This window comes from Copidosoma floridanum, unplaced genomic scaffold (assembly GCF_036245765.1).
Source record: "Copidosoma floridanum isolate Cflo_tuat_1 unplaced genomic scaffold, Cflo_Japanese_pri ptg000025l, whole genome shotgun sequence".
Lineage (NCBI taxonomy): Eukaryota > Metazoa > Arthropoda > Insecta > Hymenoptera > Encyrtidae > Copidosoma > Copidosoma floridanum.
The window spans coordinates 3398537-3418658 of NW_028321902.1; the positions used below are offsets into that span (position 1 = coordinate 3398537).

General features: G+C 37.9%; 4 protein-coding genes across 4 annotated transcripts in view; 3 read left to right on the forward strand and 1 right to left on the reverse strand.

Annotated features, from left to right (window-relative positions):
* The first annotated feature begins 182 nt into the window (after positions 1-182).
* LOC149373928 (ionotropic receptor 75a-like) lies at positions 183-3603 on the forward strand. The gene is made up of 11 exons (XM_089595469.1): positions 183-198; positions 1027-1199; positions 1275-1586; positions 1659-1786; positions 1872-2033; positions 2265-2479; positions 2546-2760; positions 2832-2940; positions 3020-3105; positions 3184-3260; positions 3342-3603. The coding sequence occupies exons 1-11, from the start codon at positions 183-185 to the stop codon at positions 3601-3603; spliced, it is 1755 nt and encodes a 584-aa protein (XP_089451595.1).
* A 2700-nt stretch (positions 3604-6303) lies between these two features.
* On the reverse strand, positions 6304-10797 carry CtsL4 (Cathepsin L4). Its single transcript, XM_023390147.2, has 6 exons — positions 10735-10797; positions 9933-10352; positions 9682-9858; positions 8347-8733; positions 6578-6738; positions 6304-6499 (listed from the first exon to the last, which is right to left on the reverse strand). Exons 1-6 carry the CDS (start codon positions 10795-10797, stop codon positions 6304-6306), a joined length of 1404 nt encoding a protein of 467 aa, XP_023245915.2.
* Positions 10798-11614: 817 nt separating this feature from the next.
* The window catches only part of Mitf (transcription factor Mitf), a 92392-nt gene continuing 83884 nt past the window's right edge, over positions 11615-20122 (forward strand). The window contains exon 1 of the mRNA XM_023390143.2: positions 11615-11802. Within this exon, the coding sequence (XP_023245911.2) occupies positions 11615-11802 (188 nt within the window). The remainder of the gene's footprint in view (positions 11803-20122) is intronic.
* On the forward strand, positions 19305-19745 carry LOC149373929 (uncharacterized). Its single transcript, XM_089595421.1, has one exon. The coding sequence runs from the start codon at positions 19422-19424 to the stop codon at positions 19743-19745; it is 324 nt and encodes a 107-aa protein (XP_089451547.1). The 5' UTR covers positions 19305-19421.

A 20122-nucleotide genomic window follows, 5' to 3' on the forward strand; every position in this document is an offset into this window, starting at 1 on the left:
ATGTGGCTGAATGTTTCGATTAAAGAAGATTTATTACCAAACGAATAACTGATTATTCATTATTTTGTCACAAACATATTTACGCGATCCTTTGCTTTTACGTAATCCACTAAACACAAGGGAGGTCCCAGAAATACCTAACATAATGTATAGATGACGATTAATTGTTCTGTTTGAAAAATATGACTAATGTAGAAAGTACTAATTTTATAAAGCTAAAGTATTAAATGTGGCTTTAGCCCTATTAATGTCAACGTGGAGATAGATATTGGCATTTCAATAAGTACCATTTATTGGACAATGACTAAATATTATGATGTGAGGAAGCTGTGTGCAAAATTATTTCCAAAAATAATTGCAATGGAATAAAAAAAACAGTCTCGTGGAATTCTTTCAGCTGAGTCTTTGATTAAGTTTTACACCAATAAAGCCAAATTTTTGAGTCGACTCATGGCCATCGACTTTATTATTCATGTTATAATACAAAATGAGACCGCATCTATTATACTCACGCTGTATCTTCAGCTTAAATTTTGTATATTATTGATCATTTAAGTAGGTTAATTTGATTACAACAAACGATCTTGAATAATAAGATACGATGTAAATAATAAATAACTTCTCAGGAGTCCTACGTTGTAGCACAACTGAGGGCAGTCACGCGATGTTTTACTACGTATTTTTAGTCAATACACGGAAATGTTGAGCCAATGTTTATTTTTCTTCGTTTGCTTTTAAATTAATAGTATTACACTAAATAAACTTTTACTTCCTTTTTAACATTATGTCACGTTTTGGAATATTTTACTACTTTTTGCTAGTAGTAGCTTACGGTGATGTTCAAAATCATTTCATCACAGATTATTTCAATTTTAAAAAAACTCCAAGTGTAATTGGATTTTCCTGTTACACTGGCACTGGTGAATAATCTATTGTTTATTTCAAATTGAATGTGAAATTTAAAACAATTTTTTACTTGGATTCTCACTTTAACTTTGTTGATTAACACATTGCACTAATTCATAGAAAATTTGTCACTAATAAAGGACTTTAGCCAAAATGGTATATCATCAACTTTAAACGGATTACACAAGGAATCCAATATTCATCTGTTAGGTAAAAGTAGTTACTGGAAAATAGGAATTTTTTTAGATTTTAGATGTTTTGATGATGAAAGTATAACATCATTATTTTTCGACGTAAGATCAACAAAATATGAAATTTGTAATTTTTAAACATTCAATGTAAATACATTATTTTCGCTTTTCACATAGGCTTCAGAGAATAGATTGTTTGGAGAACTGCATTATTGGCTGATTTTTTCCAATGTCTCGAGTGTCGTGAAAGTCATAGATGATCGAGCATTTGGTCTTTCGACGGATGTAGTAGTGGCAGAGTTTTCGAAAGACACAGAAAGTTATGCTTTGTATGACATTTATAATCAATCTAAGGAACGCGGTGGGGTTCTCAAAGTTTTATTTCTTGGCACTTGGAACAAAAGAGATGGTATTAGCCTCGTCCAGAGTTCAAAGTTCAATAGACGATCCAATTTAGGAGGATTTTCATTAAAAACTATGTTTTTTAAGGTGAGCCTAAATTTAAATGTTACAAAAAATACATCATAAGTTAATAACAGAAATACTATGTTGAATCAACAGACTCTATATAGATCAGATAATGTTGGACTCGAAGACTATCTTGACGACTTTTCTCACGCTACTTTAGATGGTCAATCAAAATATGGATATCACATTGTTAAGCACCTCTCAGAATTATACAATTTTTCGTAAGTTTGAAATCTTGTCAAGTATATTTTATAAAAATTGATAAAAATGTCCTAAATATCAAGTTAATCCAGTCTTTTATAATAGTCTTGAATATCTCGAATCATCGGAATGGTTAGCTGGAGACCCAAAAGGCCCTTTGGAACATGCCTTGGTCAACAATTCCATAGATTTTAATGGTAGTCCATTTACCATAAACTTAGGAAGGACTTACATTATAAAATTTGTTCATCAGGACTGGCCGTTTCGGTGATAACACTTCGTTGATATTCTGTTAAAGTAAAAACAGTGTCATTCTAGATTTTTAAGTAAAAAAATTCTTGAAACGTAAAAATTCCACTATTAACACTATAAACTTATTCAAATGAAAAAAATTTTTTTGTAAATTACGAGTGGCTCTATTTTTACTTGAACAGATCCAAAGAGTACATTAAAATATGTTATTTACTTCATACCTGATGAGTTGCTATAATTTTTAAGGACTTGTTTTATATTTCGAAATCCTCAACCAACAAATATTAAAATTCAAGAAATCCTACGACCTTTTACCAACGACATATGGTGCTTGACCATATTATTTTTTATTTCCATCATTGCGGTATTGGTTCTTGTTCTACACAAAGAAAAATTCAACAGTAGTTTGGAAATATATTCAAATTCAATCCTCATTACAATTGGATCGATTTGCCAACAAGGTTATTTTATCAGTAACTCAAAACCTACGTCTTTGCAACAAAAAAAGTTGAATGCATTTTTCTCAGGTACCGACGTACGAATGGATCAAGCATCGACTCGAATGGCTTTCATGACTATCTCGGTGTTTTCGTACCTGCTTTATAATTATTATTCAGCTTCAATAGTCTCTGCTCGACTGGACGAGCCGATTTTCAAGATCAACGACTCGTTGAACCAATTGGGTCAAATAAATCTGAAAATGGCTTCGGAAGCAATGGTTTATTTGGAGTTTTTTCTCAAAGTAAGTTACTTCATCAATTGAGGCCAGATTTTTGTGTGAATATAATAACGCACATATTTGTAAAATTGCAGAAACCTGACTGGGACACTAGAATGTTCTACGAAAATTATTGGTCTAAATTGGCACCAGCTGACTGGTACATGAATCCCGATAACGGGATGCAACTTGTGCAAAAAGGAGGTTTGATTGATATGTCATGAAAAAAAATTTTTCTGTATAATTATACTATTAATTTTGATTTTTTCATATTAACATAAAGGTTTTGCCTACCATACTCATCCAGCTATTGGTTATCCGATTATTGATAAAGATTACGACAATCGTGAGATTTGTGAGCTTATGGAAGTAATTGAATTATGCTTCATACAATGTATTTAAATGTACAAATAGAGTAATTAACACATCGATATAAAACATTTACAGGTTAACCTAGCGAGACCGACATTTACGTCCTTTGCTGTGACCTTAAATAGTTCAATAGTGGAACTCGCAAGAGTTGGGTAATTAACAACTCAAGTTGCATTGTCTCAAGGTAAATGCTTTTATTCCATGCATACATGATAATCATACATGTATTTTAGATTGACAAAAATCTCAGAAGTTGGCATCAGACACCGGCATATTTCTAGATGGTCGTATAAAAAACCCAAATGTAGGAAGGATATTCTCAGCGCGTCGAGCATCAATATTTACGAATTTGCGCCTCATTTGTTGATTTTACTGATAGGCATGATGGCATCCGTATTTTTTTGCATAATAGAAATTATAGTTGATAAACTCTGTATTTCTGATACATTTCACTTGGCAATGAAACTATTTTCGAGAAAAAAAAAATTCTACTAAAACATCTAATGAATTTTGAAACTCGAAAGAAAAATTTGTTCTATTTTTTCTGATGTTTTAATAAACCATTATTATCAATTCTCAAGTAACTTGACACAATAATTTATACGATATGAATGAATCGTGGAATTTGATAGAATACTCTTAGTTAAGAAAGCTTTAACTCACCTATTTACATGTCATCAGGCTAACTGTGGCATTCAACTCGCTAGAACCCAAAGAAGAGTTCAGGAGTCAAATTAAAAATAATGTAGGGATCTTATATAGATAATCTGATTTTTCTACAAATTTTATAATATACCAATTAATATTATACATCAAAAAACATTATGTTCCTCAGGAGTATAACTTCTATTAGCAATTAACAGTAACAAATTATTATAAGCCAAAATATTTTTAGTATACTATAATATCTCTATCCCTAACATAAATAAATTTTTATAATACAATATTATCTATGGAAAGTTTTTAAATTAATCTTGTAAAAAGTAAGCATCAGACGATGCACTTCATGCATTAATCGTTAGCTGTTATAGATTGTTGGTTTATGTTTTAATATCTTCTGGAAAAATTATGATTCAGATTGGATTACTTAAGTTTTGAATTTCCATGTCTCTTCTCCAGACAGAGTATAAATATCCTTTGTAATAAAATTTTTACAACCTCAAATCAGACCCTCAACTTTTAAACTTATTTTTATTTAAATTTAGTCCAGAAACTATGAAAAAAAAGTCTAAGAACTCTAGCAAAAGTTTATTTTTATCCTTAAGAAAGGTGTATCTCTCAACTTCGAATGCAATGGAATAATAATTACAACCTACAAATGTCATTGTAGTAGTTTCAAATACCTCAAAATTTTTGTATTATATTTCCTTAAATCTACTTGTATTATTTAACTATCTACTGCATTGTTATCTTTTTAGATTGACTCAATGGATTTGTAGAACCTATTTAACCAATCAACATCATACCGCTTAAAAAAATGTAGGTTGGTTAAGTATATATCTCAATTTGTAGGTTAGGCCGATACATTTTTTACTTTGAGATGCAGATTGATCCAAAACAACATAAGCTTTTTATCGATAGATTTTGGTTACTGCTCACAACACTACAGTGCTATTTTGGTTGCTATTAACAAAAAAAATTCCCGGTTCTCTGTATAATAGGCTACTGTATTAAAAACGGCATTTTCTGAGCAGTTTTGCCCATCAACCCTATCTCCAATTTAACACATTGGTGTGGATTAATTTTATAAATACTTCCTGATAGATTCCTTTAATTTTTTTAGATTTACGCTTAAAACTGACATATCCACCATTAATTTGGCAAAAACTCTATAAATCCATTATTTTATTCTCTGTAAGATACTCAGTTCGACCCAACGCAATGAAATTTGTTGTACTGCAGGTACATACAACGCAAAATTAATTTATCTCTTTCAAGGCTTCCTTTACATCAGTTTTTCCAACGCCCCGACTCTCTCCCGCGATCATCGAAGCTTGCGCTGATGAATTTCAATTTCCCAAGTCCTTCCGTGGAAAAAAAAAAAAACACCCATCAGCCGAGGCTCGAAATCCTCCTGATATCAAACACACACTCGCTCCGATTTCCCAGTCGTCGAGGACAATCGACCTAATTATCGGGTAACAGCGTTGAAGAGGCGCGACTTCGCACAATAGAATCCGCGATGGAATTCCCGAGAACCCGCTCTGTGTACGAGCTTATAGCGATTATCGCACGTAGCGCCCTCTATGAAATCTCAATCAGCTGTGCTGCCCCCCTCCTCCCTAAACCCTCGCATTCACTCTGGCGCGCATTGTTTCGGTTTTCCTCGGAGCGTCGACGGCTCGATGTCTCCCCGTTCGAAAAGACGGCACTTTTGAGATTACCCCGCATTGAACGCGCCAAGTGCGCACGTCGCTATGTCGACGATTGTCCCATCGGCGTCCTCGGAGGGGGGGTCGCTATTGTGATCCAGGAGATGTATAATATAAGTACAGGGTGTAGGTACGTATCACGGCTGCTATAGGCGATGCTGCCCATAGAACTGAATCGAAATGAGCGGGCCGGGTTGTCGGGCTATTTGAATAATCAGGTCGCGGTTACCGCCCAAGAGAGTGGCTCCCTCTGGCGTGTCCCTTGGTAGGGGTGGTAAAAACTGGGATCGTTTTGCTGGGCTAATGCTGACATCTTTGCAGATTTTTTGAGAACTACGTCGGAATCTTGTTCTCGGTGCAAAAATAAGCGTGTTGGAAGAATCTCGGAGGGATTGTACAGTGTCAGGGATGTACAAAATTGTAATTGAGGACTTTTTTTGGTGATTAAACTTCTGCAGGGTAATCATACGAGTTATGAACAGAAAGTTTGTCAATTGAAAAAAAAATACAACCATTTCAAAATTCAATTAATATTAGCCAAGAAACCGAAAGAAATTCTTGACTGCAATATCAGATAACTACGTAAACGTGTAACACAAGTCTTAGTTGTTTCCAAGGATCAAAAGGAACATCGAGCTCTCATTTTCTTTTATCTGCACTTGAAAATTGTATGACCAGTACAAAAAAATGATGGAAATAAGCCTTTTTATTGCCAAAAAAGCGTTTATTCGTACAAAATAAGGAAGGACATCGGGTAAAAAAATCAAAAACAAAGGACGATATGTACACAGAAGGGGTGAAAAAAAAAAGAACCAAGTCCGGATCAAATTTTCGCGTAGCCCGCGTAATTGGCGATGCCACAGCGATTCTTGCCCTTCCGCAAGCGCATGTAGCCATCCTCGCCCCAGCCCGTACCCCACCAGTTCTTCAGTATCCAAGCGTTTTTTGTGTAACCGACTATCAGCATCGCGTGGTTGACCTTGTCCGACGTGCACGCTGGATCGTCGTAGACGCCGGAGCTGTTTTCAAAGTGGGAGGTAAAAAAAAAAAAAAAAAAAAAAACGCATATTCAAAATCGTCCGTAATATTTAACTCACTGGTAAAGCTGGAAGGTCTTTGGACTCGCGTTCACGGACGCGGCGATCGGGCCGATCGTCGCCACTGCAGCTTCGAGTGCTCTCTCGTCGCGAGCCGGGAGTATGGTCCACGAGGTGATGTTCGCCACGCTCAGCCTCTCTTGGTACTTGCAGTCACCTGCCTTTGGATGTATAACCATAAATTTGACTTAACTCATTCATTTATCCTTTTTTTTTTTTATACGAAACATTGTTATGTATACGATATCGAGCTCGTCCAGAAAATGTCAACACTGGTGTGTCGATGGCGACAAATATTACACAGGTGTTCTCGGAATCCGACGAAAGCGCGGGTGGACGATTACTCGGCACAAAACGTGTTATTAATTTTACCGCGCCTTGGTGATCGATGTCACACCTCGCGAGCTGGTTTTCTCTGTCCGTTGATGCAACAGAGTTTTTTACTTTTTTGGGAGTACTCTTGGACACCAAGGATTGAAAATTTATTTGAAAAAAAAGTAATTGTACTGTTTAGGAGTATTTGTGTTAGTAATATCATTCAACGGAGGCATTTTTTTTTTTATCAGAAATGAAGTTTGTTGTTTGCACAAACAATTTTGGTTTTAATTTTGATTCTCCATTGATGAGAATTCCATGGATAAAATGAGAAATTTCACAAAAGTAAGCTGATTATTATATTTATGTTCATTATGTGGTGAATAAATAAATAAGTAAATACATAAAAATGGTATGCAAATGGTGAAAAACAAAAAAAAATTTTTGTGTTGTTAACAAAGAGAAATGACGCACAGAAAGTAGAAGTGGAAAGGGAAAAAGGTGTAGCAAGCGCTTAATGCGCGTTAATCGGATTTGCGGAGGTTGTAAATTCAGGCGAAACTGCGATAAAGAGATTTGGATTAAACGTAGGAAATAAAAAAATGAGACAATCACTTTGGAGACGGAGAAAAAAAGTAGAGTCCGCGACAACTCATGTGTGTCTGTGAAGTAGTAAACAACGTTTGTTGCACATCTCTCATGGTTACCTCGCGTTATTTTCATCGAGTTGTCTTAACAATAATAGTATTTTTTAGTAAAGGATATACACTTTTTATAAGTATCTATAAGTATTTATAAGTTTTGATTTTTGATGAGATAAAAAAAATTGTACTTTTTATAAGTGATTGTGATGAACACGTTCACGAACTGGACCCATAAATCCCATACGATTGTTCACCCGATATGATTGAAATTCAATACAAGTTTACGACTTTGTAATTATTAAATAAGTAAATTTGAGCTTTTTTTCATAAAATTATCACAATATGAGCGTGTTATCGAATTTCGTACTGTTTCACAATATATTAATTCAACTGTATCTTGCCATCATTGAGTTAAAATTAAAAAAAACTCTGAATACCCGGAACTTTCATTCTCAACCACAATGAAAAAAAAAAAATGACGATTTAAGACAACACTCACTATAAAACAGTTTCAACGTAATAATCTTTTGAAATAAGACTATACTTTCTTACTTTAATTTGAAATATTAATTTCAAACAAAAAAACATTTTTTATATAAAAAAATTACTTTGTTTGAAGAGCACATGTACTCGAAGCTATTCTAGTAAATATTTTTTTAATTCTAAAAAGTTATTCTTTAAACAACAACTAAAACAACCGTGTACGGGTTAAAAAAAAAAAAAAAAAAAAAAATTAACTACTGTTTATATGACTAGTACGATTGTGACCCTCAGTTTATTTAACTCAACCATGACCTTACATATATGTACTTTGTCCACGTAAAATTTGCCCACCTTAGCCACGTACGGGTAATTCTCGTCCGCCATGATGCCCTTGGCCTTCTCGAGATACCTGAGAGTATTCCTCAGCGAGCCACCCAAGCAGCCAAGGTTACCCGACTGCGCACTGCAATCAACGAGCTGCTGCTCGCTCAGGTCAGTCACCACCCCGGTGCGCCTGAACAATTGGCCAGATATGGTGCCCGCGATGCTGTACGCGTAGCAGCTCCCACAATCAAGCTGGTTCTCCGGCTCCGTCACGAAGCCCCGCTCGCGCCAGTCCAGGGATTTCGGGACGCAGGTGGACCCTTGCCGGTGCACCAGTGCTACTATCTCGTTGTCCTCCAGTCGTCGGTTTCGGCTAGCTTTCAGTCTCACCTGGGTGATGGTTGAATTATTTTTTTTTTTTCCCCCTTTTTTTCTCTTTAGATCGGTCGAGAGGGGGATGGGGTGTATCTCCGATCGGAGGAAATTTCCTCTACGTGTCTCTAAAAGTGCCGATATTGAGGAAGAAAAAAAAAAAAAGAAAAAAAAGAAACGCGGGTAGAGTAAGAGGCGCAAATCCCTCGCAAATCCCGCGGAGCCGGGAAAAAGTTTCACCCCCGCAATCGGCCGTAATGAAGCTCCCGCGTCACGTGCCCCCGATGGATCTTACTCCCTCGCACGTGCCGTTTCTCCTTCTTCTTTTTATCAATTTCGACTTTCGCAAAGGATTAACCCTGCCGGCCAATAATTGCTGCTTTCCCCCTTACCCCCCCCCCCTTTTTTTAAAAAAAGTGGTCTTATGTACTTTCGACTCGCTTTGATCGAAGGAAAAGGCGTTTCTCAAGTAGAGGTAGGGATATCCGCAGGAAATCTCTAAGTATACACGGTTTCATCCGCTGTGTAAAACCCAAATGAAATGTATGGCAGCAACGTTTGTAACGACAAAATCGATCTAAAATTGAGTACTCAATCAGCTCCATTATTAATTAAAAAAAGGAAAAAAGCAATACTTTTGGAAAAAAAAACTTTTTGTAGTTTACTTTGCAAGAGAAGAAAAAAATTAAAAGTATTTAAATATGATAAACTCACTGTCCAACAACAAATCACACTACTTTTTGTAAAATCTTTTTTTTAACATTTTGTATTGTAAGCAGTAGTGGAAAAAACTGGTCTTGTGCCAGTCGTTTCAGAAAAAACCAATCAAGTTAGTGTAATTATTGACGTTGATTTGTTTGTAAAAATTCTCATTAATCAAAAATTTTCCATATTAAAAAAAAAAAAGGGGGTGGGCGAAGGAGATGGAAAAAATAGTCCATAGAGTAAAGACAAGCGTACACGTACCACTCTATCAAGATACTGGCGCGAGGTGAGATCGGCCAACGCGTTCAAGTACAAAGTGAAGGTGTAATGTCCCGCGGCGTACTTGACATTGTGCCAGTAAATAACGTACATGTGATTCTCCCATGTGATCCGGCGCGACCTCTCCTCGCGGTAGATGTACGTTTTGTTGTTGCTTATCTGCAAGAGATTCGGGGATCGTGAAAATCGGTAACACGCCACAAACGATCTCCGTCGAGGGGCCAACGCGTTACCTTGTAGTTGAACCAGAGCTCGTTGAACACGACGCTCGGCTGACGTATCTGCGGATGAGCCTCGGCACCGACACCAGCGAGGACAAGAAAGACAGCACCGATCGCAAGGATCATCGTTCGGACGGCACTTTTCGATCGGTGGGATCGCTGAGATCGACTGGCGCGAGCCGACTGTTTTTTCTTTTCGGAGCTGAGCTCGCTTTTCGGGAGTTTCGGGAAATTTCGAGCACCCACTTTTCGCGGAAGAGATCGGTATGAAAAATCGCAAGACTCAGCTCCATTGTGTGCTGCTTGAAACCGATTACCTCCAATCGATTTCTCGCTAAGGACACGACCCCAGGCAATCGATGCATGTGCACTAGAGCTGCCCAAAGTAGGATTACGCGTGCCGAACGATAAGCCCCTATTGTGAGCGGTTTGCTAATTGGTGAAGATTTGTTTTTTTGTTTATTTTGCTCATCGCGCGGAGGATTGGAATGCACCGATGGTGCAAGCGTTGCTGGGAATCGTTGCGCGTTGTTGATTTGGATTGTAGTCGTGGAAATTATGTTGGTGGCGTTTTTTTTGTGAATTGTGCTTTTCATTGGTCGATTTATCATGGCAACGCGTTTGTTTCATATTTTTGTGCACGATTGGGCCTTTTTTTCGTGTACCACTGCATGCTCACTGAAGCAGCTTGAATCAGGTCACATGGCAGTAGGCGATACGATTGAAAAAAAAATGAGAAATCTGAGTTTTGTTCATTTACTCGCGCATGGGATGAAATGCATTTTGTAAACTGATTTATAATAGTCATTCGTACCGATGCACGAATAAGTACGCGATTCATGATGCGCGTCAAAATAATACACGTCGGACCAAACATGTCTGTTTCTACTTGAGTCCTAGGCGAGCCCTTCTCAACCTTTTTTTATTGTGCAGGTCCACAGTAGACCAACACCACTTGCGTGACGCTCTACGTTCCAAAAATGTCCTTCCAAATAAAAGAACATCACTCGAGAAGAAAAAAAAAAAAATAATTAGTGCATCATCAGCAGCTTTCGCGCACAGCGACGCAAGGCTAAAGAAAAAAATCCAAACCAGCCTCGCGATTCCAACTCTTGGTCTCGCCGCAAGATGCCGCCCATTTGACCGTGCAGAGGCTCATCCGAAGCGCTTATATATGCACGCTTAAGTATATATTACGTACAATCAACTTTTTCTCCTTTTCCTCGTGTCTATATACACTTGCACGCTCGCTCTCATCGGCCGGTGCGCGCCATGCTACGTGGACCGTTGGCTCATCTCGACTCCCACAGCTGTTTCCCCGGGGAAGCCGCACCGTCGCAGATCGCGACTATATACAACACACACCGCGTGTGTTGACAGTGATGATACGAGCGCTGCTCGCGCTGCCCCGTATATACACGAGTGGTATACCGATCTGTCGCTCGGCTCCCGCGGAAAGTAGGCCGCGCGCGAGTACCCGGCTAGCTCGCCGCCTACTCCTCCTTATCCTAGTTGACTGTGTTTTTTTTTTTTACATATGAAATCAGTGCTTTTTGTGTAACGATAGTTTTTTGTGTTGTGATACAAGAAAAGTAAGAAAATTAAAACCGAGTGTCTCGAGAAAAAAAAAAAAAAAAGGAGAGAGAAGAGGAAAAGTCGAGTGCGCGGAATCGAAGGTGCGAAAGTAGGGAATAATGGACGAGTCGGGGATCGACATGGGCTTCGACCTGGCGTTTCCTCCGACCGGTGCACGGGACAAGGACGACGATGCAGTACTGGAGCTCGAGTACAGCGACGACCTCGAGCGGGCGCTGGCGCTCATACCCGCGAGCCAAGAGTTCATGTACTACGAGCTCAAAAGCCGCGCGCCCGACACCGCCAGGTACCGTGTATTATTATACATATACGTACGCGTTTTGTTTTCGCACAGCCAAGTATCGTCACCTGTTGCGTGCGTGTACGCTTCTTCTTCTTATCTCTTCGTGTATACGTCTTGCTCTCGGTTTTTTTTTTTTTTTTTTTTTTTAAGTGAAAGTTCACTCGTGGGCGCAATGACATATACGCGCGGCGTGCAAGTTTTTTGACGAACCGATCGGATCGGTACAGGGGATTCGATGGTACGGACACAAAGTGTGAGTGAAGGTTGGGTTTCATGGAGTGATAAAAATCTGGTACACCAATGTGCTTGTGGATTTTCACACGTGTCTGAAAACACATGTATATATATACCTCGGGGTAGACGATCGTTCATCGATTGCCGATTCGATTGGGGATCAATATACCGTTTGAATATTTTTGCAACAGCTGTTTCTCGCGATAAACACTAGCGACGCATTGTATTAATAAAAACCACTCGTGCACAGATAACGAGAGTCGGAGCTCGTTCGTTTGTACGTTATATTATTCGACGGTGGGGAAAAAGTATCGCTGACGAGCGTTTCGGTGTGCTTTTTTCATTTGAAGATTCGCGAGAGCGCGAGAGATCGGTACGTGCATAACACGCATTGCAAACATAACCTCCTGTGACGACTTATTGATGCTGATAAAGATGCCTTTTTTTTTTTTCGTCAATATATTTAGTGAAATCGCTGTGGTTGCTAGATCGGGGAGTAATTTTTTAATTTTTTTATTTTTTTGTCACTTGACGCACTGAAAAATACACAACTACGAATAGAAAACGTAAAACTCGAGGGTACACCTCTTGCGCAGTAAAAAAAAAAAAAAAAAAGAAAAAATTTATCACGCGATAAAACGCGGCGTTCCCTCCCGCATGTGACATCGCGCCGGTAATATTTATGTAATGACCGGCTCGGTTCCGGTAAAAGCATGCAAAACGGAGCAAAAAGTCTTTGGAGCATTCCTATTCTTACTTAAAGGATGGAAGCAGGATCCACCTCGTAATGATCTCGCGGAAGAATAAAAGCGTCACCACGAGCCCGAGGCGTGAGCGGAGCGACCGAGTTGATACTCGGCGCGTCGTCGACGGTCAATTAGAGCCAATTACCGAGCCAATCGAGTGCCGGGGCTTTTTTTTATTTTTTTCTTTTAGAAAGAAGAACGAGAGCTCGCAAGGTTAAGCGAGTGGCGTATCATTGTTTGCGCCCGTTAATTCCCGAGCAGAGCTTTTGGGATGGCTTTTTTTGTTTCGTCTGCCTTTTAGTGCTTGTACAATTGAGATGGACAGCTGGTTCAATCTGGTACATCGGATTCGAGCAAATGTTTGCGTACCGAGACTTTGGGATGTGATATTGCAATAAAAAAAGGAGATACAAAAGGCAAAGCGAATATGAAAGTTGCACGTATACTTGTTCACGTTGATTTTTATCGGCACGAAGTGAAGAAAGAGGGGTATTTTTTCAAGACAAACCACCGAGTTATTTACATGAACTGTGACAAATAAGGGATGGCGTGGTTGCATCGCTGCTGTGGAAATAAGCGAGTCAAAAGGCATCGTCAATGGACATTGCGATAAGGGCTGTATCGGGAAATTATTTGCATTTGGCAGGGAAAGGAAGAGGAATATAATTAGATATCGTCGGTGACGCCAACACAATCGGTGTTGAGGGGAAAAATTTCAAGTATAGCGAGCAATCGATGGGATAGTCGAGGAAATTAAAATATTCATCAAGTTGGGATGAAAAAAAAGGAAAAAAACACGGAGGGTGGAAATTAAACGAACTTTCATAGTCGCGAGTTTAAAGTGACGGGAGGGAGGACTTTGAAGTTTCGCAGTTTAATAACGAAACTTTGAGTCGCGCTTTTGAGTGACGTTGAAACGCCCGAGTGTGTGTAAGGAGCAGATAAAAGTTATGTATTGAAAAAGAAGGGCTGATTAACGATGGAGTCCGAGGATTCTGGAAAAATGTGTATGGCTGGGAAATGGTGTTTCGAGTCCCTTTGATGGGCGTGAGACCCCCTAGTTATGTTTTTCTTTAATTTATAAACATTAGGTTTACATACAAGATATCATCTTGAGAGTCTTAGGATTAAAGTTTTTTATTTTTTTTTCATATCAAGTTAAGTGAAAAATGTTTTTGATCGTTCCTATTTGTTACAAACTCCATGGTTTTTAGGTGCGAAAAATTTGCAAAATTCGTCACATATATCAAGGAGTGCTGTAACGTTACGTGCAAATTTGAGTACATCACTGCAAATCGAAGTGTGTTATTTCAACCCACATAAGTATGTAATTTACTGTAATACTTTTTACTCACTTTAAGGTGAGTCATATTACACTTTTAGGTGTGTATTTATCCCTTACACACATAAAATGTGTTTAAAAAACGCTTTTTAAGTGAGTGGATCATGATTACATACTTAAAAAGTGTAAAATCACTCACAAATAAGCGAGTAAAGATTATTACAGAAAATTACACCCTTAAGTGGAATGAAATAAACATATCTTATATATGTCTAATATTGGTTTTTATACTTTGGAGTTTACCAAAAAATTGCATTGTGAAGAAAATGTACAAAAAAAAATTATTATTCAGGCTTCATTAATTATTACGATGCACCATAGGAAAAAACGTCTTAATTAACATTCTGTACACGAATGCATGTTTTTCGTGAGATCAATCTAAGTAAAATCGTGCGAGACTTCAATAAAAACAAAAAAAAAAAATGCCCACTAAAATGAGAGGAACATAAACAATCCGAGCCATAACAGAAACAGAAGTAGTAAAAGTCTCTTTGTCTCTCAAAGAACCAAGATTAACTTTTAAACTCTGTCGTGTCGTGGCAGCAGTACAGTAGTAATAGTAGCACTATATATACGTGCCTCGGCACAGCGCCGGGGGCGCCAAAGCGGCTTCCTCCTCTTCCATCTTCGTCGGCAGCTCTTTCACTAGCGCTTGGGAAAATCACGGTCTCGCGAAAGGTCACGTGTACCTTCTCGCGAAAAAAAGTGCCTTTCGTTTTTACATCCTCGAAGATTGTTCGATGATTATTAATCATCCATGCACCTTTATGTGTTGAAAAAGTTATGTGCGGGCAGATAAAGGTGTCTTTTATGTCAGGTGTCAAAACTTTCAAGTATGACATGTTAAGTTACAACTAACTCTATGAATCGCTGTGAGATTATTTAGATTTATACGTCATTCATAATCAAATTTACCCCCAGGAATATACGTAAAATAATTTTGATAGTTATGTTCATATAAAATTTGAAAAATATTTTTTTGGTCCTTATTTAATTGAATGTACATTGAATTGCACATTTCTTTTTATAATGCAAACTCTGCAGTATTAGTATCTGGTTGCCAATTAATTTTCGTTGGTATTGGTAAATTACATAAATTACAACTACTTGTCTCCTGATTAAAAAATTAAAAATTTGATGAGTGTTTTGGGGGGGGGGGGGTTGGCACGCAGAGGGGGTAAAATCCAACTAGTAAATGTACAAAATTACCTTAAAATATTTGCAGTAATAAAATCATTGCATATACGCTCTTTAAAAAAAAAAAAAAGAAAAATTATCCCTTCATCCCATGCGTTGATCAAATGGTTCAGTGTAACAGATCTTATTCTTAAAATAATCCAGTGAGCAGCAACAAAAAATACAATAACCGTCTTAAGCACGCAGCCATCGGAATTAAAAAACGATAAAACAAAGTGCGCGTAAGCGATGCAAATTTTTGTTCTCCATCCTCCCTACCTCCTCGGATTCTTTCGTGCGCCAGAAATTTCTCAATTGCTCGCGCGTCGCGTTTTTATTGGGAATACATAATGTTACGTGCGCTATAAAACAGGGGAACATTGTTTCAAACGGAATCCAATGAAAATCCGGAGCTTATCGGGGAGGCGATAAACTCTTTTTGCAATTCGTGAGATTTGTATCGAAGGTCCTTTTGGGGTGAGAAATGGGAGGGAAAAACCAAATTTCTGGATAAAAATGTATTAAATGTCCAGAATGTATTTATTGAAGCTTCTGAAATTTTTTTCACAGATTTCTTGTCCTTCATAAATGTATTAAAACATATCTGTACGATTACGATAAACTACGTAAGTATTTATAAATACAGCTGGTAAAAGATTTCAAAGTTTCGGTAAATCCTAAAAAATTTCAAGACGACGATATTTAAACTTTACTCGAAATCAATTGTCAGTAAAATTACAAGTTTATTTTCAAGCAGTTGTACAAAACGAGAAAAAAAAGGTATAAAAAAATGAAAGGTGGATTTCTCATTTGTCTGAATACAAGCGTAGACAGAAAATATTATCGTGTATGTAATGGAATGTGGTTAATGCCACACAATGCTGAAAATAATTAGAAATGTTTTGTAAAATAATTGAGAGAAAACGTTTACACATGTGTCATGAGTTACCGATAGAAAAACAATTTTTATCTCAGAGTTTTTCCTCATTTAACTTACTCAACAGTTACGGTTTCTACCCATTATGTTTTTTGTAGGTCAGTAGAATAATTAAGCATCAAAATATTTTCGAATAATCAAAGATATTTGAGTTTAGTTTTTAAATATCCCGATGAATTTTATTTGCATTTTTCAAAAAAATTGGTTTTTCCGAAAAATCTGCAAAAGTACAATTGCACGCCAAGCAAAGCGGAATTTTTTTTCCTATCTCAATCGAAAAAAAGAAAAAAAAAAAAAAAAAAAAAAAAGATACAATACCACGTTACATGGCAACGATCAAATTATATCCGTACACACACATCCGAAGCATATGCCAAACCTTTTATGAAGCCTCTAACTGACGAAACAAAACGGGATATTCCACCAATTCAAAATCAAACAAACTATTTTTTAAGAAAAAAAAAAAAAAATCGTTCACAGAAAAATTACCAGGGAGGAATCCATGGTAAAAAGGCAAAGATTGGTGTATCCTGGCGCTCGCATCCACTTGGACATTGATACGGGCATTGTTTAATTTTATTCAAAACCTAGTAGATTTTGGAGTCCTGGCCGAGAAAAAGGCTCACACTATCCATGAATAATGTAATTACAACAACAACAACAATAATAATATTAACAACACAATTTATCGGACTGAAGAATCCTCACATAGTTACTGTCCTGTCAGCATTGTTTGGCTTGTACAATTAAAATAATAAAGAAACAAACAATTTTTTTGCTTTCCTTCTTATTTAATATGTATACGTGTCCATGGTACCCATATATTTTTTTTGTTTTGAGCAGCTTTTTTTCCAAGCTCGAGTCCATCATAAAAAAAAAAAATAAACACTAGAGAAATATTGTGGCAACTCTTTGGGTCAATGAAACAAAAAATACCTCTTGCTGCGTATAATACATGTATATAGATACACGACACGATGATTTTCTTATGTCATTCACGAATCCGCGCTGAAAGTAGGTTACTCTCACACGCACGTTTCTGAATACGCGCGGGGGTTTAATTTTAATCCAAAGTAGTTCAATGCCAGTAGCGAGCAGACGGAGACGCGCGCGTTCACGCTTTCGATCATATTTTCTTGTTCGCGGGATCGTGAGCGTGGAATATATGTATATATTTTGGGAAAAACCTGTAACTCTAATTAATTTTGTACTCCCGATTAAGCACAAAAACGCTGTTTCAGCTTGTAATACATAGTGCAGTGCACCGAGAGATGAGTGGACACGTGCGTAACGGCAAAAAACAGTACACGTGCGGAGGGTTTTCGAGCTTGGATAGGGAGCAGAGATTATGGAGGTGGAAATTTTTTTTTTTTTCTTCTTTTTTCAACAAATATACAAAGGTGCGTGGGAATTCCTATGGTTAAAGTCGATTGTTTGGGCACAAAAGCTGTTAAGTAACGGAGGGACTGTTCACAAATGCGGGTTTTTTCAATCGCTCTCACTGATAATCGGGTGTATACCTTTGATCTGTTTATCTGGTAATCGGTTTGAAGAGACGCGATTATGTACGGTTTCGGTGAGTTCTTTGTACTCGAGATTCGAGGTGCGGGTCAGCGATGAATTTTCGTGTCATATATTCAAAAATAAAAATTTAATTTGAATTGAATGTGGAATCAATGTGGGCACTTCTATGAAAAATATGCATCTGAGAGTCCTTTGAAATATAGTTTTTTCTGTTTTTTTTTTTTTTTTTTTAAGTAAAAACATTTTTTTGTACAGAATTCCAGAAAGATGGTTTTTATGATATTTATTAAATAAAGAGTAAGTATACATTATAATTTTCAGTTGGTTTTTAGTTTTTGAGCTAAAAGTTTTTAAAGTACTGAAAAAAGTTTGTTTTTAAGCTTAGAACGAAGTTTTTTTAGAATTTTTTTTGACAATCTTAAGACAGACAAATAAATCCGTTAACTCCAACAGTTTTTGAAAAAAACATTTTTCACAGTTGTCAATGATTTACTAATGTTACAAATTTTTCACTCTACAAATATTGAATCGAATACACAAAGACCGTTTTTGCTTAGAAAAACTGCAAAAACGGCAAAAACGAAAATTTGAATAAAAATTATGCAAATTAGAATAAAACGTTACACTAGCTGAAAAAAGAAAATTATTAATATCCAAAAATTGAGTTTCCAACAACTTACTTGAACAAACAAAGAAAAATAGACATGCAATATCATGCCTTTTCATGTTTTTACGACCAATCACTGTATACAGACCGTTCGTGCTGCGAAACGCGAAGATAATACCCGAAGCCAACTAATTGACTTCCATTGCGTGGGAGTTCGAAAACCCGTAAGCATTTCTTACGCGAAAATAGAACTTGATTGATGCATTTACCATTACGTACCAATGAGAGTTCAAAAATACACCACTAACGGATTTTTGCGTTTGCTAGATACATCTAAACTCCACACAATACATTGTTGAATTATCCTCTAGTGTAATTAATGTTTGATGCTAAAAAACAAACGATTTTCATTCAATATCCAATGCATCTATAATTTAGGTGTTAAAAAACCTTGGGATCTTTTTTAAATCATATTTTGATAAAAAAACTTTTTTTTTTATTCGTTATCAAAGGCGCGAAAAACTTAATCATTTATTATCGAAAAAAGTGATATTATACTGGTACGAACAGTACTTTGGCTCCGTACTCTTTTTTCCATCTTAAGGATCACGCATCGGAAAAAAAAAAAAAAAAAAAAAAAAAAAAAAAAAAAATCTCTTCCACGTCAACACACTGTAGCCATATCAAACCTGATTACCCGACGCGTCCGCAGACAGTCGGACTTTCGGTATATACCTACACTCTGTCGGAAGCGCACCAACCCACGACCCCCCGCAAGCCCCGACGCTGAGTCTTTGACTCGATCGCGGGCCAAAAATCTACGTCAATCCACAACGAGCGCCAAAAACCTCCGGCCACGCGAAAATCCCTCACGGCCGCGGCTAGTAGCGCACCGACGCCGCGCCCGTGCGCAACCACCTTTTCCGTCCGAATTTTCGTCGTTGTGTTTGGTTGTAGTGATCGGTGTCGATGACACCCCGTGCGAGCGACTCCCCCAAAATGGCACCGCAGCGATGAGACGGCTCATCTCCCGCGCGAGGAGGGGGAGGGTGTATTATGCATCGGCAGATCGTCGAGTTCGAGGAGCTCGTCTCGCGCTTCGAACGCATCAACGGCGACCGCGAGCCCGAGGGGCTACGCGGGCTTGCCAGCCTCGATTCCGGTGGTCCCCCTCCGATCGAATCGACTCCGTCGTTGGATAGGTTACGGGAGCAGCAGATCTCGGGCTTGGAGAGCTTGGCGAGACTTTCAAGGTCGAGTGTCGACGCTAGTGACTGCGGTGTTGGTGCTGGTGAAGTTGGTGCAGTGGTTGGAGATTCGGGGATACAGAAGCGGGTTGCTGGGGAACGGGCACCGGCGGCCGCTGAGGAACAGGTGTAGGACCGATTTCTCTCTCTTGTTTTTCTTTTATTTTCGTACGAGTTTTTTCGTTGGGTTGAGCAACCGAGGTGATGTTTGGGATAGTTAACGAGGGACCGGTTCTTTTTTTTTTTTTTTTCATCAGGAAAGGTGCTAAGAGTTTTTGAATTGATGCAACAGGAAGTTAGATAATGGTCGGGTCTACTGTAAACATATATGTAAGCGTTGAGCACGTTAGGTGGGTCGCTGGCTCTTTGGCTGTGCTCTATATTTTCGGGGGAAGAGGAAACGGTTTGGTCAAAAGAACTTTTTGTGAGAATTTATTTGTAGTATGGTTTTTCATGAGGTTTGGGAAATAGGAGTTTTTTAAAATGGGCGCGTATTTTCAGCACACGTCA

Coding starts and splice junctions, on each gene's coding strand:
- LOC149373928 (XM_089595469.1), top strand. Junction 2,034..2,264: donor CATCAGGACTGGCCGTTTCG/GTGATAACACTT, acceptor ATAATTTTTAAG/GACTTGTTTTATATTTCGAA. Junction 2,761..2,831: donor ATTTGGAGTTTTTTCTCAAA/GTAAGTTACTTC, acceptor GTAAAATTGCAG/AAACCTGACTGGGACACTAG.
- CtsL4 (XM_023390147.2), bottom strand. CDS start 10,797: ATGTTTGGTCCGACGTGTATTATTTTGACGCGCATCATGAATCGCGTA. Junction 9,859..9,932: donor AGCTCTGGTTCAACTACAAG/GTAACGCGTTGG, acceptor AATCTCTTGCAG/ATAAGCAACAACAAAACGTA. Junction 8,734..9,681: donor GCCAGTATCTTGATAGAGTG/GTACGTGTACGC, acceptor ACCATCACCCAG/GTGAGACTGAAAGCTAGCCG.
- LOC149373929 (XM_089595421.1), top strand. CDS start 19,422: ATGCATCGGCAGATCGTCGAGTTCGAGGAGCTCGTCTCGCGCTTCGAA.